Consider the following 15,831-nt stretch of genomic DNA (forward strand, 5'->3'; position numbering starts at 1 on the left):
GTTAAAGGCGTTAAGTATCCTGCCTTTCTCCTCCTAGGAAACCGTAGACTATGCGCAAGGAAGACTTTTCTTTTTTCTTTTTAATGTTAATTTTTATTTTTGAGACAGAGAGAGACAGAGCGTGAACGGGGGAGGGTCAGAGAGAGTGGGAGACACGGAATCTGAAGCAGGCTCCAGGCTCCGAGCGGTCAGCACAGAGCCCGACGTGGGGCTCGAACCCATGGACCGTGAGATCGTGACCTGAGCTGAAGTTGGACGCTTAACTGACTGAGCCACCCAGGCGCCCCTAGGAAGACTTTTCAAAAAATAATTCTTGCAGGCCCTCCCCAGCACCCTGCTGGCTCCTGGCCTACCTGTGACCAGGGTGTGATTTCACTCACTTTCTAGCTCACTGATGAGCTGGTTGTTATGTAACTTGACAGCCCGATGCTGTTCCACCTGATCTTCCAGTTCAAATATGGTTTCCTTCATGTCTTTAATCTCCGCATCGCTCTCTGACGCTTTCTCCTGCAGCTTGAGGCTGGTTCTGCTCAGCTGTTCTGCCTGATGATCACATATCTCCTTCAAATAAGAATAATCCTTTTCCACCTAGAACGAAAGGAAGGTTTCCCGGTCAGCATAACAGGAAAATGTTCCTCGCACATGAGTCCCAGGCTCATCCACGCACAGCAAGGGAAGCTCTGTGCACGCGGGGTACCTGACACCTGTATTCTTAGCCTCAGAAACAGCCAAGGCTATAAATATAGAGAAACGTGACGTGTGCAAAAGGCCAAATCGTGGATGCTGTGTCCCTTCCTACAGGCATAAGGAAAGCTGCAGGTACCCAAGGGCCCTTCTGTCCTGCAGCTGGGTGCAACAGCGCTCCCCCGGGAGGCCCTGGTATTGCACCGCAAGAGCTGGCCTCCTCACATCTGCTGTGGCACAGCGCCCTCTGCTGGTGATCCGGGAACAGTGCCCCCAGGACCTGACTGATTCCGCCCCCCACCCCTGATCCCCGCCACCCTCCCACCCCCCGCAAACTCCAAATCCCTTCAGCCGTAAAGTACTTGCGGTCATGGTGTTTCTTTAGAGAAATACGACATTAATGTGATGGAGAACACCAGCGGAAGGCACAGAACACAAACATGTACGTGCACCAGACACAGAAAGAGGCACGGGACAGGCATTCATTTCACCTTTTCAGTTCTTAATCATTAAACATTTCGAATGCGCAGAAAAGCCCCCAACGTGACGAGATAGCCATGCGCCCAAATGGACTTAACGATGGTTAAGTTTTGCCATGTCTGCTAAATATTTTGACTTTAACAAGATTTAGTGAAGCCCCAACCTTCTCTCCCACCCCAGAGAGTAATTTGCATTAACCTAAAACTGGCGTGCACTTGTTCCGAAATGGATTTCACTTTTACTATATATGAATGTGCCCATAATACATACATAGTACTATGTACATAGTTCTGCTTTAGAATTTGTATACAAGTCATAGTCTTGTTACGCTTTCGTAAAACTTGTTTTTAATCATGTTTTTGACATGTATCCACACTGATATCTACAATGCTGTCATTACTTTAAATGTTTCACAGTATTTGGTCTATAGTCTATCTATAGTCTGTCTATAGTCCTTTAAATAATGTTGCAAAATAGCTATACACTTACCAATTTATATAAGCTTGGTACCTAATAGATTTCTTCCTAGATTTGGAGGCATCTCCATTTACAGTAACATTTTTTTTTTTTTTACCATTGCATTTAATGGGTAAAACCTTCTGGCTGTAGGGGTGCCTGGGTGGCTCAGCCGGTTAAGTGTCCGACTCTTGATTTTGGCTCAGGTCATGATCTCACAGTTTGTGAGTTCGAGCCCCGCGCTGGGCTCTGTGCTGACAGCGCTGAGCCTGTTGGGATTCTCTCCCTCCCTCTCTCTCTCTCTCTCTGCCCCTCCCCAGCTCATGCTCTCTCTCTCAAAATAAATCAATAAACATAAAAAAAAAACAAAACAAAACAAAAAACCCTTCTGGGTGTAAGTTCTTGGCAGGCAGAGACCCTGTCTGCTTTCTTCACCATCATATCCCTGGCACCTGCACAGCATCAAACACACAGGAGGCACCTAGTGAAAACCTGATGAATGAATACACAGACACTGGACAGCAATATTGCACCTGTTTTTCAATTGGGACGTTGCGATAAGGAATAAAGAAAGAAAGGAGGGAGGGAGGGAGAGAGAGAGGGAATACAGAGGGAACCAGTACACTGCCTACCTCAAAGGTGAGCTCTGTTCTGTGAAACCTGTATTTCAATTATAAAGGCATGTGGCTGGATACTGCAATAGAAAATACATCATTGTAGCTGCTGTGGTACATCGAGATTGCTGGCCTGGAGCCAGACTACCAGAGCTGAAATCCCTATTCTGCCCAAGTCAGTCCAGGGTTCTTCTTCTTCTTTCTTTTTTTTTTTTTTTTTAATATATATATAATTGTTTAATGTTTATTTTTGAGAGAGACAGAGCGTGAGCAGGGAATGCACAGGGAGGGAGGGAGACAGAATCTGAAACAGGCTCCAAGGGTCTGTGCTGAAAAGAGCCTGACACGGGGCTCGAACTTACAAACCTTGAGATCACGACCCGAGCTGAAGTCGGACGCTTAAACGACTGAGCCACCCAGGTGCCCCCAGCCCTGGGTTCTGTAATCTCCCTGCCTCCGTTTCCTCATCTGAACAATTAAATGAAATACTGCACTTAGAGTTTATCGCCCTGCCTGACACATGGGAAGCACTCAGTAAAAGTTACTGTATCTCTCATAACTGCCTCATGCCTCCGTGTGTGCGACGTTAGATGATAATATGACACAGGTCCAGGAAGTCCACAACACACAAAACAGACCAAGTCTTATATCCGCCGATAGCTCCAGAATAAACACAAGACTTTAGGTAGAAGAGGGGCACGGCGTTTTAGATACGAGAAGGTTGAGCTTCGACAGCATTTGAAAAGCAGCAGAGGAAGGAAGCTCACACTATGAGCCCTGCATCCTGAGCATCCTGAGTAAGACCGTGGCTTTCCGCACAGCGGGCTGGGCTCCGTGTCCAGGAACTCTCAGGCTGAGGGCCGCTCACCTGGTGTCTAGAAACATGCCTGTTACTTGCGTGGGACCTACTGTGCGTCAGGAGTGAAACTGAAGGATGGGTCTCCACACGTGGCCGAGGCTGCTGGCCTCCCACAGGCCCCGACCCGCCTTTACTTCCTACACGTTGGCCCCTCGTGATCACAAGCACCGGATGGCAGGCGAGGCGGTGGGGAGGGGGCCGCTGGGATGTGTGCGGTGGCCCGCTGGGGCCAGTAAACCTGCAAGTCAGGATGCCGTTTCAGATCACACACCTCATTCCTCCTTCTTGACTGGGGAGTCGTTCTCTCAAGTTTAGCAATGTATTCCGGAAAGCTCTTTCATTAAGACAAGCAACAACGACAAAGCCCTTAAGTCGCTTCGCAACGTCTTCCTGCAGGGGCTTGCTAAGTAGTAACAGGCAGGCGTTATTATGTTCATTTTACAGATTCACAGATGGAGAGAGGGCGAAGCCAAGCTAATTAAAAAGAACAACACAATTTATCAGGTATCTAGGGCCAACACCTGGTACTTCCATGACCCTTAGAGTTCTAGGCTGGCCTCCTGCCGGCCGGTCCTTTAGAGTCCAGCTTCTCCAGTTCAATAACTGCTCTATCCGACAACCAGCAACGTGATTTTTACTGTCTCCCCTTCTTTTTTTTTTTTTTTTAATGTTTACTCATTTGAGAGAGAGACAGAGAGCATGGCAAGAGGAAGGGAGGGAGAGAGAGAATCCCAAGCAGGCTCCCCACTGTCAGCACAGAGCCCGATGTGGGGCCTGAACTCACGAACTGTGAGATCATGACCTGAGCCGAAGTCAAGAGGTGGATGCTGAACCGACTGAGCCACCCAGGCGCCCCTCCAAGGTCTCGAGAAATCACCTCATGCATTCCACAGATGACCTCTCATCTTCAAAAATCAGCTTTCTCCAGAAATGGGCGTGAAGAATTGTATTACAAAGCAGATTCAAATGAGTTTCCCATGGAGGGAGTGGGAGCCACAGTCCTTCCTGGAGAGGGCTGTTTAGAGCCAGTGCTTCAAGCTCTGACAACCGCCAGAGGGCAGATGGCAACAAGGACCTCTTGGGATTCACAACCAAGGCGCAGCTTCCCACCCTTCAGGGACCCAGGATGCAGGGTGGGCAGGGCGGCTCTGAGACAGACAGGCGAGAACCTGCTGTCCCCACCCCACCACCTCCCCGGGTTACCTCCTACTCCCCTCAAGATCCAAGTTCTAAATCAAACAAAAGGATGTGTTCTGATGACTCAGGTTTTCATTGTGAACTTTTCTATTGTGTTCTAATCAAATAAAAATTCTCCTAATTCACTGAGACTTGAAAGCTTGTTCTTTTCAAACCAAGAAAGCTCTGGCCTTAAGACTACAGTGTGTTTGAGTCCTCTGGTCTGCCTCAAATGTTTTTCTAACCCTTCTTTATGGTCACGGAACCAGAAAGCAGTACAAATCAGTGATGAGGAGTCAAGACCCAATATTGAATCCTGGCCTTCGTCAATTCATCAGTAAGCTAGTAACATTAGCCATTCTCTGTCTTGGTTTTTTCAAGTGCAAAACATTAGATAATGACAGTATTTCTAGCATGAAAACATGATTAAATGAGATGAAATGATCTAAAGCCTCCAGGAGCACCTAGCACATATACAGCACTAAACTATTAACTGTTATTTTTAAAATACAATAATAAATTTTGTTTTTTTAACATTTACATTTTAAAAAATTTTTAACGTCTATTTATTTTTGACAGGGAGCATGCGCGCGCACACGTGCAAGCAGGGGAGGGGCAGAGTGAGAGGGGGACAGAGGATCTCAAGTGGGCTCCAGGCCTGATGTGGGGCTTGAACTCAGGAATCGCAAGATAATGACCTGAGCCGAAACTGGACACTTAGCCAATTGACTGAGCCACCCAGGAGCCCCTAAATTTTGCTTTTATGTGTTTAAAAAAAATTTTTTTAACATTTATTCATTTATTTATTTATTTTTTTTTTTTCAACGCTTTTTATTTATTTTTGGGACAGAGAGAGACAGAGCATGAATGGGGGAGGGGCAGAGAGAGAGGGAGACACAGAATCGGAAACAGGCTCCAGGCTCCGAGCCATCGGCCCAGAGCCCGACGCGGGGCTCGAACTCACGGACCGCGAGATCGTGACCTGGCTGAAGTCGGACGCTTAACCGACTGCGCCACCCAGGCGCCCCAACATTTATTTTTGAGAGAGAGCCAGAGTGCGAGCAGGGGAGGGGCAGAAAGAGAGGGAGACACAGACTCGGAAGCAGGCTCCAGGCTCTGAGCTGTCAGCACAGACCCCGACGTGGGGCTCGAACTCAAGGACTATGAGATCACGACCTGAGCCAAAGTCGGACGTTTAACCGAATGAGCCACCCAGGCACCCCCTCCCTCTAAATTTTGTTTTTTAACATATTGATACGATTATCACAGCCTCTCTCCTATATTCCATTACAAGTTTCTCTAACATTCATTCATTTATTCAGGAAGACTATAACGGGATACCTAATATATGGAACAAGTCACAATGTTAAAACTACACAGCTGATCCCCAAAAGACATGGGGGTTAGTGCGCACCGACCTCCCCTACATGGTTGAAAACTTCATTGCTTTACTAAACTATAACTTTTGACTCCACCAAAACTTAACTCCTAATAGCCTACTATGAAGCCTCGCTGATCACATAAATGTCGACGAACACATATTTTGCATGTTATACGTATTACAGGCCGTATTCTTGCGGTAAAGGAAGTTAGAGACAATGTTATTTAGAAAATCATCAGGAAGAGAAAATACATTTACAGTACTGCACTTGCTGAAAAAAACCTCCACATGTAAAGTGGACCCGCGCTGTTCAAGGGTCAGCTGTGTATGGTATGAAAGTAAATAAACTTGGGAGTGACTGCTTGAGTAACTTCACCATGAGTAAGAGTGTGTTATTTTTGTTGTGTTTGTTTTTACATCTAACTTTGTTCCTCCAAAACTCCGTTCGCTTACTTCTTGGCCCTGTTTCGAATATATACTGCTGATGGAGAGCCATGTTTCATTCACGCTGGCCAAAACTTGAACTTTTCTTCTCTTTATTTTTTTGCAATGCTATTCTGCCAAGGGAGAGCAGAGCATGGTCATTTAGTTTAAGCTTTTGTTATGGAAAAAGGAAAATGGCTAGGAAACGCTCAAAGAAATGGGTAAGCATCTGTATTTCACTCTGGGAACTTTCTAGATTTTCAGATGAGCGCTCAGGGAGGTGCTCCCTGAGTGTTCAAAATGCCGGGTCTTAGCAGACAAGCCCTAAGGTCAAGTTGAGGGAAAAAAAGTGCTCAGGCCTAATCTCAGGAAAGGTGTTAACACATCTACAGAGAAAAATGGGCCCCTCGGAAGGGAAGTGGGGGGGCGGGGGGCGGTCAGCCCAGGAAATCCAGAAAGGGAGAGACCACACTGGGTCCAGGGGAGTGCCCCCTCCACCTTTACTCAAACATCACGTGTCTCTTTGCCAAACCCTCAGGTTCAGCCCCCAAACTCCTTCACAAGGTTTTGAGAACAGAGCCCTACAGGGGTGGGGGTGGGGGTGGGGCTGGGGAGTGGAGGGAGCCAGCAGTCACATGGCAACACGGGACTGCCATCATGTCCTGGGCCACCTGATTGTCAGGTCTGACCTAATAAAGGCTGCAAGGGCGTTCTGCTTTACAGAGGGCCCTTCCTAAGCTTCAGCTCCCGGTGCACAGCAAGCTTCAAGCTCTGGACCACAAGGTTGAGGCCCGAGGCGCGGTCCCTGAGCAATGGCCCCCCTCGAAGGCTTCCCGGTGCAGAGCCTACAGGCCTTCCCCAAGCTGCCTGGACAAGTGTCTCCTCTCGACTTGAAAACAGGCTCTGTTACACAGGTTTCTCACTGCCTTCTTCCCAGCACGAAGTCACACGACTGCTTTACCCAGAGAACTGATACACTGGCGTCCACCAAAGGCACCGGAGAGCATGAGGGACACTGAGCCCAAGACCACTGAAACGTCCACGTTTTCAGCCTCAACAACTCAACCTTAACCGACTCTCCCACAAGTACCCAGTTCACGATGCACGCAGGAGACGTGATCCCTAAGCTCCCCCTTGGACTCTACCAAACAGATTCACCAATACTTCTGACCTCCTCCGAGATGCCAGGGAAGGGCAAGGGGCTTTCACACAGGTGATCCTAGCTGATCTACCATGGGGACAGTGACCCCACAGAGCTGAGGGCCCCTCTGAAAAAGCGACACCACCGATGAGACCTAACGCTTAAGGCAGGGTGAAGCAAGTCAAGGATGGGGAATGGGGAGGGGGGCAGAGACAGGGGCCAGAGCACCTTCGGTGGAGAGAGCCTCCCAAACAACAAAACTCCTGATGCAGACAAAGACTGGGCCAGGCAGGGCCCGTACAGGGGAGCTGGGGGTGCAAAAGAAGGTGGCTGCTGGGTGTCCATCAGGGGCTGCATTGGGCGCAAATGGCCGAAGGCTTTACCCTGAATTTGGGAGATCACTGCGAGCACTTCACGGAGAACGGACGGGAATGGGGGAAAGCGAACTCCCTGTCTGGGGGCTGCGGCAAACAGTGCTCTCTCCCTTAGCCAAAAGTCATTCTCCATTTCTTTCTAAGAATCCCAATTTGGTTTAAGAATCAGGCTGTGATCTTGTGATATCAAGGGAAGTGGGCTGGGGGAGGGTGCGTGTGGCCCAGTTGTGACCAGACACAAAGGTAAAAGTTGCTGAGGGCCCCCCCGCCGTCCCCCGCCAAGCCGGGGAAAACTGTTCTCCCGATAGGACTGAGGTATCGGGGAGCTGCCGAGGCTCCTGCCTGTCAGGACTGTGGGGATCACATGCTGAGGATCCTGTGCCCTCTTGGCAGGAAGGCCGTGGAATCACAGAGCCCTGACGTCACACAGCCCCTGGACCACAGCTACCAACTTCCTGCCTCCTGACTGCTGATTACAGGAGGAAAGTGAGCCGCTGGCTTCAGCCGCTGGCACTAAGGGTTTCTGTTCCTTGGGATCCAAAGCATGGCCTGGGCATCCTCACGGACCACCTGCTATTTAAGCAGGCTCCGAGGTCACCTCAGTCCTTCAAAGAGTCCTATTCTGTCATGGCTACAGAATCATCTACTTGGTGCATCTTTCTCTCAAATTCTGGTTTTGCCATTTGCGGCCAGTGGCTCCCCTAATCAGCCTGGCCCGGTGACCAATACCGGTCACACAATGATTACTGCACCACTGAGTTTTCTCCGACCACTCACAGCAAGTGTTTCTTTTCTTTTTTTTTAAATTTTTTTAATGTCAATTTACTTTTGGGAGAGACAGACAGAGTGTGAGTGGGGGAGGGGCCGAGAGAGAGAGAGAGAGGGAGACACAAAATCTGAAGCCGGCTCCAGGCTCTGAGCTGTCACCACAGAGCCCGATGCAGGGCTCAAACTCGAGCCGTGAGATCATGACCTGAGCCAAAGTCGGATGCTCAACTGACTGAGCCACCCAGGCGCCCCAGCATGTATTTCTTTATAATCTCCTTTCTCCTCTGGAAGACACACCCAAGTTGCTGCTTTAGAAAGAACTAAATTTCTAAGGATACCACCTATAAGCTTTCAACCTCAGGGGTGGGGCGGGTGGGGGGGGGGGGGACAACAACAATACTTTTAAAACTTCTAGGTTTCAAGGCTTATAGACACTGTAACTTGAAATCAAGATCTCAACCAACTGCAAATGTGATCGTTAGAAAACCATAAACCTGGATTGCAGTATAGTCTGAAAAACCAATAATCCCATTTAATGACATGCTGCTTGCTGGCTGGGGCAGGCATTCCTCTCTCTCTCTCTCTTCCTCTCTCTCGAAAGGAAGAGCGAGAGAGAGGGGGAGAGCGAATGAGTGTGGCTTATAGGAGGCTGAGGCATCTGTGGAAATGACAGCCATCCTCAAAGTCGTACGAAGGCATGTTTTATAACCATACGGTAATCTGCCAGAAAAATGTATATATAGGATATCAGAGAAGCTGACAAGAATGGAGATACTAGCAAACAGCTGAAGACAAAGAAATGAGAGGAACAGAGAGCCTCTGAAATAATCCCAATGATTGTAAATGTCCTACCAATTTTCCATTTACTGTAGGAAGAACAGATCCACCTCGCACCAAAAAAAAAAAAAAAGTACATTTGAAGGCTTTTCAGAGGCTCTTCTAATAGTATCTGAGTCATTTATGTAACTTACAGAAACTGGAAATTTATACAGATTTACTCAATCAGATCATAGGGTGGTTTGGTGTTGCTTTTCCTCTCTTTAGTAAACAGGCAATTTTGTTCTTTTCTCATAACAGTCGCCTTCTGCCATGAATTTGAATGGATGAATGCAGAGCTCAAGCGTGGAAGTTGTTCATCACCAAGAAAACTGCTTGGTGGTTAACAGGACACTCACTCTGACATCGGCTCAAGGTGGTGAAATGTGAAAGGTCTAGCAAATGTCCTGCAAAGTGACTGAGAACTAAAGAATTAGAATTTGTGCCGGGAATGCAAAGATGACTTAACACTGGACTGCCTTAGAAAATCTGTTATTCTAATTCACCTTGTTAACAAGTTAAAAGAGAAAAACCACCATGATTATATAAAAACTACTCTAAGATCAGATCTGAGAGATGTTTAAGACCCATAACAGATGTAGAAAAACTCAATCCCTATCCTTTTAAAAAAAACAAACAAATCAGTTCCTAGCAAAATACTCGTCTAACTCAATAAAAGTACACAGCACGTGCCTACGACAGACATCCTTGATAACAAAATGTTGAAGACACTCCCTTTAAATCAGGAACGAGGCCAAGATCCCCCCCCCGCACCCCGCCTCCACACCAACCACACTTCTGTTCTACACCGTACGATGAAGAGGGGCTGCCCAAGGTCACAGAATTAATCGCAATTAACCAAGTCAGGAGGACCCACGCTTTCCACTTACCAATCCATTGCTTCACATCATTCTATGTTTGTACTAAAAGTGCTCCTGTGTCCTTTGGTCAGCCTAGAAAGTCCGGGTTTTACACCTTTTCGAAGGTAACAGAAAAGCACAGGTAACGAGCCCACTGCGATTATAGGTCAATGCCCTTGTGCACTAAGACAGCACAAAATCACAGACCTGGGATCTCAAGGATAAAAGCAACTCCAGGTGACCTGGTGTTTCACAGTCTTACCTCGAAATACCAGCTACAGTCTCTTCCATTCTACTGACGAATTTTTGATGATTCGAATCAGCGTGTAATACAAAGGGAATACAGGAATAATATAACTAACAGCTGACTTAAAATGTATATGCTGTACCTTGCACTCCACAGAAAATGCAAACCTTTTTTCTTTTTCTCCAAATTAGACTTGGTTTGTCCCAGAAAAATTCTAAATTTTACTGTCCTCGTGTAGATAAAGCTGTAAGGAAGGGCAAACTCATACCTTTAAATGCTGTCATTATCAACCAAGAAATGACAGACTTCACCGAACACAGAATTGTACTCAAAAAACTAAGAAGAAACCAAGGAAATACAGACAAGCAGGATAAAAGGATTAATAAAGATAAAAGCAGAAACAAATTAATGAAATAAGTTAACGTAGAACCGGTAAACGAATCCAGCTGGTCTTTGTGTTCAAGCATTCAAGGCATGTGGAGTGACATACTCTATCCTTCTGAATAAGAAGATTAAATATTTTACTTATGCTGACACAGGTTGGTACACGTGCCTAAACGTGCATAAACTGGGGAAACATCCGAGAAGACATACAGCAAACTGTCAACACTGTTTTTCTCCAAGTGACGGGACTGAAGGTAGTATTAATTTTTCTCTTTATACGTTTCCATATTTCCTAAACCTTCCGTAACGAATACATAATTTTCATGGCCAGAAGAAGTGAAGCTACTGTTTTGAGATACCAAATTATTTCTTGGTGACCCATGTATTTAATGTAATGTCAATCGAAATACCGAAGAGACAGGTGAAGGACTGAGGGGGCACTTCAAGAAGGTCATCTGGAAGATGACGCATTTTGCAACAGAGTGATGGAGAGGAACTGATTTCAGACACTAGAAGTTAATGTAAAGCTACAATCACCAACTTAAACTTCAAATGGGCACCTGGCGAGTACCTTCTATGGAATCACTTCCATACTTTCAAATTTTATTGAAATTTTATTTAGCATTTTAGCTATAAATGTAGAACACTGACAATGATTTAAAAAAAAGAAAAAACTAACACTACCTACCACTCAGATTATCAAACAACCAAGCCAGAACCAAGTTGCAACAAACTAATCTTTTAAAAAATTTTTTTAATGTGTATTTATTTTTGAGAGAGAGAGCACAAGCAGGGGAGGGTCAGAGAGAGAGGGAGACACAGAATCCAAAGCGGCTCCAGGCTCTGAGCTGTCAGCACAGAGCCCGACGCGGGGCTCGAACCCACGAACCGTGAGATCATGACCTGAGCCACAGGTGTATGCTTAACCAACTTAACCAACCCAGGCACCAGGCAGTAGACTAATCTAAAGGCAGATGAAGCAGTGGTGAAAAATCACCCTGTGAGCTCATGGCACAAGTTTTTTCTTTTCTTTTCTTTTCTTTTTTGTGTGTGTTTATTTATTTTGAGGGAGAGAGAGAGAGCTTATAGGGGTGAAGGAGCAAAAAGAGTGGGAGAGAGAATCCCAAGCAGACTCTGCCTGTGAGATCAGGTCTTGAGCTGAAATCAAGAGTCGGACGCTTAACTGACTGAGCCACCCCGGCGCCTAACAGCTTGTTTCTTAAAACAGTGACGACCCTAAGGTGGGAAGTGATTTCAACCTCTCTCTCTCACCACCAGACCCCTAACATCACAGATCCAGAGCTTGCAGGAAACAGAAACTAGGAAGCCACCTGTCTATGCCTTTCCAGCACTGCTCTGTGAGCAGGCAGGATATTATAGAATTACCAGCAACTTTATCATGTAACAAAGTTGCAGACTGACGAAAGGATTATTTTTAAAAATGAAACAGGGATCATTTGTTTGATTGTGGGCTGGGTAAGATCTTCCCCAGTGAAGAAGGGGAGGAGAAAAGAGGCAACGAAGACCAGATCTGAATGACCCAGCAACTGGATACCAAGCATTGGCAAGGGTTCAGGGAAACAGGCACTCCCGTGGATCAGCTGGTGGGAACACTTCTGGGGGGAAAACTGGCTGAATGTATCGAGTGTCCTTAAAATGGTCACATTCGGGGTGCGTGGGTGGCTCAGTCGGTTAAGCGTCTGTTGTCGGCTCAGGTCATGATCTCGCGGTCCGTGAGTTTGAGCCCCACCTCGGGCTCTGTGCTGACAGCTCAGAGCCTGGAACCTGCTTCCGATTCTGTGTCTCCCTCTCTCTCTGACCCTCCCCCGTTCATGCTCTGTCTCTGTCTCAAAAATAAATAAACATTAAAAAAAATAATAGAGGAAAAAAAAGGTCACATTCTGACACATCAAGTCAGTGTTTAGGAATTTTTCCTAAGGAAATAACCAGACAGATATAAAAAAAAAAATGTATTTACAATATCAAAAGACCAGAAGAGAACATAACACGCTCAATGAACAGGTGACCGGTACAGAACGTATGAGGTATTTATATACTAGAATACGGCCTGGCCTTAATATCACGTTTCAAAGAATAATGAGAAGAATATACTCACAAAATATTAAATTACATGGGGCACGTGGGTGGCTCAATCAGTTAAGTGTCCAATTCTTGATTTCGGCTCAGGTCATGATCTCATGGTTTGTGAGTTCGAGCCCTGCACTGGGCTCTGTGCTGACAGCATGGAGCCTACTTGGGATTCTGTCTCCCTCTCTCTCTGCCCCTCCTCTGCTTGCTCTCTATCCCTCTCAAAAAAATAAATAAAAATAAACCTAAAAATTTTAAACTAAAAGAGTATGTAAAGGATGAGTCTATAAAAAAAATTTTTTTTTAATTTGTGGGACACACACACACACATACACACACACACACACACATCTGAAATAAAACCCCAAAACAGTGGTTATATTATTACTGGGGAGGGGAATTAGGGATGATTTTAATCTCCTGTTACTAGCAGCCCAGAGCATGTTAACTGATAAACCTGGATAACCGTCTCTCATCCTGAGCCAGTAAGATTCAGCTTACTTGCCACCTCTTTCAGGAAGCCCTCCAGCACTACTTTCCTTTCTCCCATATCATTCTAGGTGTTCCTCCTTGGAACTGAACTCTGAGCTGTCCTCTAGGATACTCTTTACCCCTGCATCGCACTCAGTGATCTGATTCACCATCTCCCTGCTACACTTTGAACCTATAGTCAGAAGTGGGGGTGTTTCATTTTTGTGTCCCCAGTCTGTCCGGAATGGAACACATCTTCAAGCTAGAAAGCTGGATTCATGAACGAAACTGGCTGAGCCAAGCAGTCTCTACGCTCTGTGAATCTCAAGGTCGAGGGGAACCACGCTAAGAAGGATGAGCAAATACCGGGAAAGGACTGTCTCCTTACCTTGGCCAGTAGGCTTGAAACATGTTTAATTTCACCATGGGCCTTTAGCAATTCTTGCCTGAGCTCGGTGCAAGACAGCTCCAGCTGATCCTTCTCAGCTCGAGCGACTCTCAACATCTCTTGAACTTCACGCGCCTCTGCCGTCTGCCCCACGGGACTGGTGTCCGTCGCTTTCTGCTGCTCACTCTCCAAATGCGCCTTCAAAGACCCATTTTCAATCTGCAGCCCTTCCAAGGTCGCCTTGCACTCCTCCAGAGTTTTGGCCATCACACCGTTATTACACCGCTCCCGTTCCAGAACCCCGGTCAGCTTTTCGTTTTCTTCCTTGAGGTGTTTAATCGCTTCCAAAGCTCCTTGGTTCTCCTCCTCCACCTTCCGGAGGCTACAGGTCAGCTGCTGCTGGATGTTAAGCAGCTTCTCTCTTTCAAAGCGGCCCTGGTCAAGAATTTCTGCGCACTTCTGCTCCAGCTCCAGGATTTTGCCTTCTTGAACGGCGGCGGGCTCCTCGCTCTTTGCGCGCTCTTGCAGGAGGTTTATCAGCTTCTCGTTCTCCTGACTTAGCTGCGCGGCCCTCTCTCGGTGCTGGTGGAAAGAACTCTCCAGGATCGTCTTCTCGTCCAGCAGTTTCTCGTTTTCGGCCGTCAGCTCCTGAACCATCTGCTGCTGGTCCGACAACTCCTGCAGAGTAGCCTGCAGCTCCTCGGCCGTGCTGTGCTGGTTTTCCTCCATCTTCTGTATCTTCTCCGCGAGGGAGGCCAGGGACAGCTCGCTCACGTTGTTGGGGGAGCTGCCTGTCGTGGAGCACTTGGAGCTCTTAAAGGGGTTGCTGCTGGAGGACAGGGGCCTGGAGGGCGTGTCGGCCGTGATGTGCTCGAAATCCGAGGCATCTGGGGACAAAGAAGCTTTGGTGACGTCGCTGCTTGAAGAGCCTGATGTCCTTAACGCGTTTTCGTGTATGGGGTGCCGATACGCATCGAGCTCGCCCGACAGCTGATTTCCGGGTGGGCTTCCGAAGCTGGACTCCTGAGTTACGGACGTTGGGCAGCTGCTCTCCCCCGTGTGACTAGCACCCCCCTCCGAATTTGGGGAATGCTCCAGATGAGTCAGTTTCTCCCTTAAGGCCCGGTTTTCCTCCTCCAGATCTGCAAGCTCCTTCTGAAAATTCTTGTTCTTCTCCTCAAGAGCTCTTAGCAAGGGTTCCGAGTCGCCTGGGGAGACGGGCGTTCCACCTGCATTTGCGTCGGAAGGCTCGGTTCCTTCAGTGCTCGGAGTCCTTTTCTCCTTACATTTCTTCAGCTCGCTTCGAAGCCTGTTAATTTCGCTGTCTTTCGCTTTGGCTTCTGCCAGGAGTTCCCGAACCTGGGACTCGAGCACGGCCTTTTCCCCGCCTTCATTCTCTGGCTTGGGTCTTGCGGAGGTGGTCCGCAGGTGCTTCGTAGGGGTGGGTGTGCTGGAAGACGTGGGGCTGGACACCGACTTCCTGGGGTTGGAGGGACCGCGTGGCACGGTTCTCTCTCTGGAGACGGTTACTGAAAGTTCTCGAGGAGCTGGGATGCCTGTCCGTTTGGCTGTTGTCACAGCCCCTAAGGACAGAAGAAGTAGAAACCAATGAAACAACGCAAGCACTTTTATAAATGAAACCCAAGTGACTTCAACTCATGTCGGACACGGAACGGGATGGCTGCTGCCCTTCATTCATTTCCGCCCCACCCACCCACCCGCGCCTCTAGAAACCTACCTGGAGCTGACTGGGGTTTCTGTACCTCCTCCCACAGCCCCTAGACTTTGGGGGGAAACTGACTCCAAGCCTGAACTCCTCCACTTAATCTCATCCCAGACACAGTTGCTGGTTCAAGGCCTGGACACACCCCTCAACTGAGGTCAACAGGACACCAGGAGGGGGTCTTCTGGGTGAGTTTCTAAAACATTACTGCACATGAGGAAGGGAGCACAGAAGTCTGGGAATGGCTGCAACCTGTTGTCATCATGAGAGGAAGGTGAGAACAGAGTAGAAAGAAGGAAAGCAAATTCTTAGTAGCTCGGTGGAATTGCTCAATCAGCCCTGGAGCTTAGCCTGTAGCTAAGCTGGCCTTCCAGTTACACAAGCCAATAAATGCCCTTCACACAAGTCATCTTGAATTGGGTTTTCTGTAACCTGCAGCCTAATGCATCTAAACTGTAACCCCGGCAACTAAAAAACAGCCTTTTGACAAAATGCAAG

General features: G+C 47.5%; 1 protein-coding gene across 16 annotated transcripts in view; it reads right to left on the minus strand.

The window, feature by feature from the left end:
- SPECC1 (sperm antigen with calponin homology and coiled-coil domains 1) overlaps nt 1-15,831 on the minus strand; it is a 287,227-nt gene that overhangs the window by 90,298 nt on the left and 181,098 nt on the right. For 15 of the 16 annotated variants that reach the window (XM_058704631.1, XM_058704632.1, XM_058704625.1 and 12 more), the window contains 2 exons: nt 13,611-15,193; nt 381-588 (listed from right to left, as the gene is read on the minus strand). In XM_058704631.1, coding sequence (XP_058560614.1) covers nt 381-588; nt 13,611-15,193 — 1,791 coding nt within the window. Of the gene's footprint in view, nt 1-380; nt 589-2,252; nt 2,409-13,610; nt 15,194-15,831 lie in introns of those variants that run through there. The other variant, XM_058704642.1, reaches the window with a different exon arrangement.

The sequence above is a fragment of the Neofelis nebulosa genome, chromosome 16 (assembly GCF_028018385.1).
Source record: "Neofelis nebulosa isolate mNeoNeb1 chromosome 16, mNeoNeb1.pri, whole genome shotgun sequence".
Lineage (NCBI taxonomy): Eukaryota > Metazoa > Chordata > Mammalia > Carnivora > Felidae > Neofelis > Neofelis nebulosa.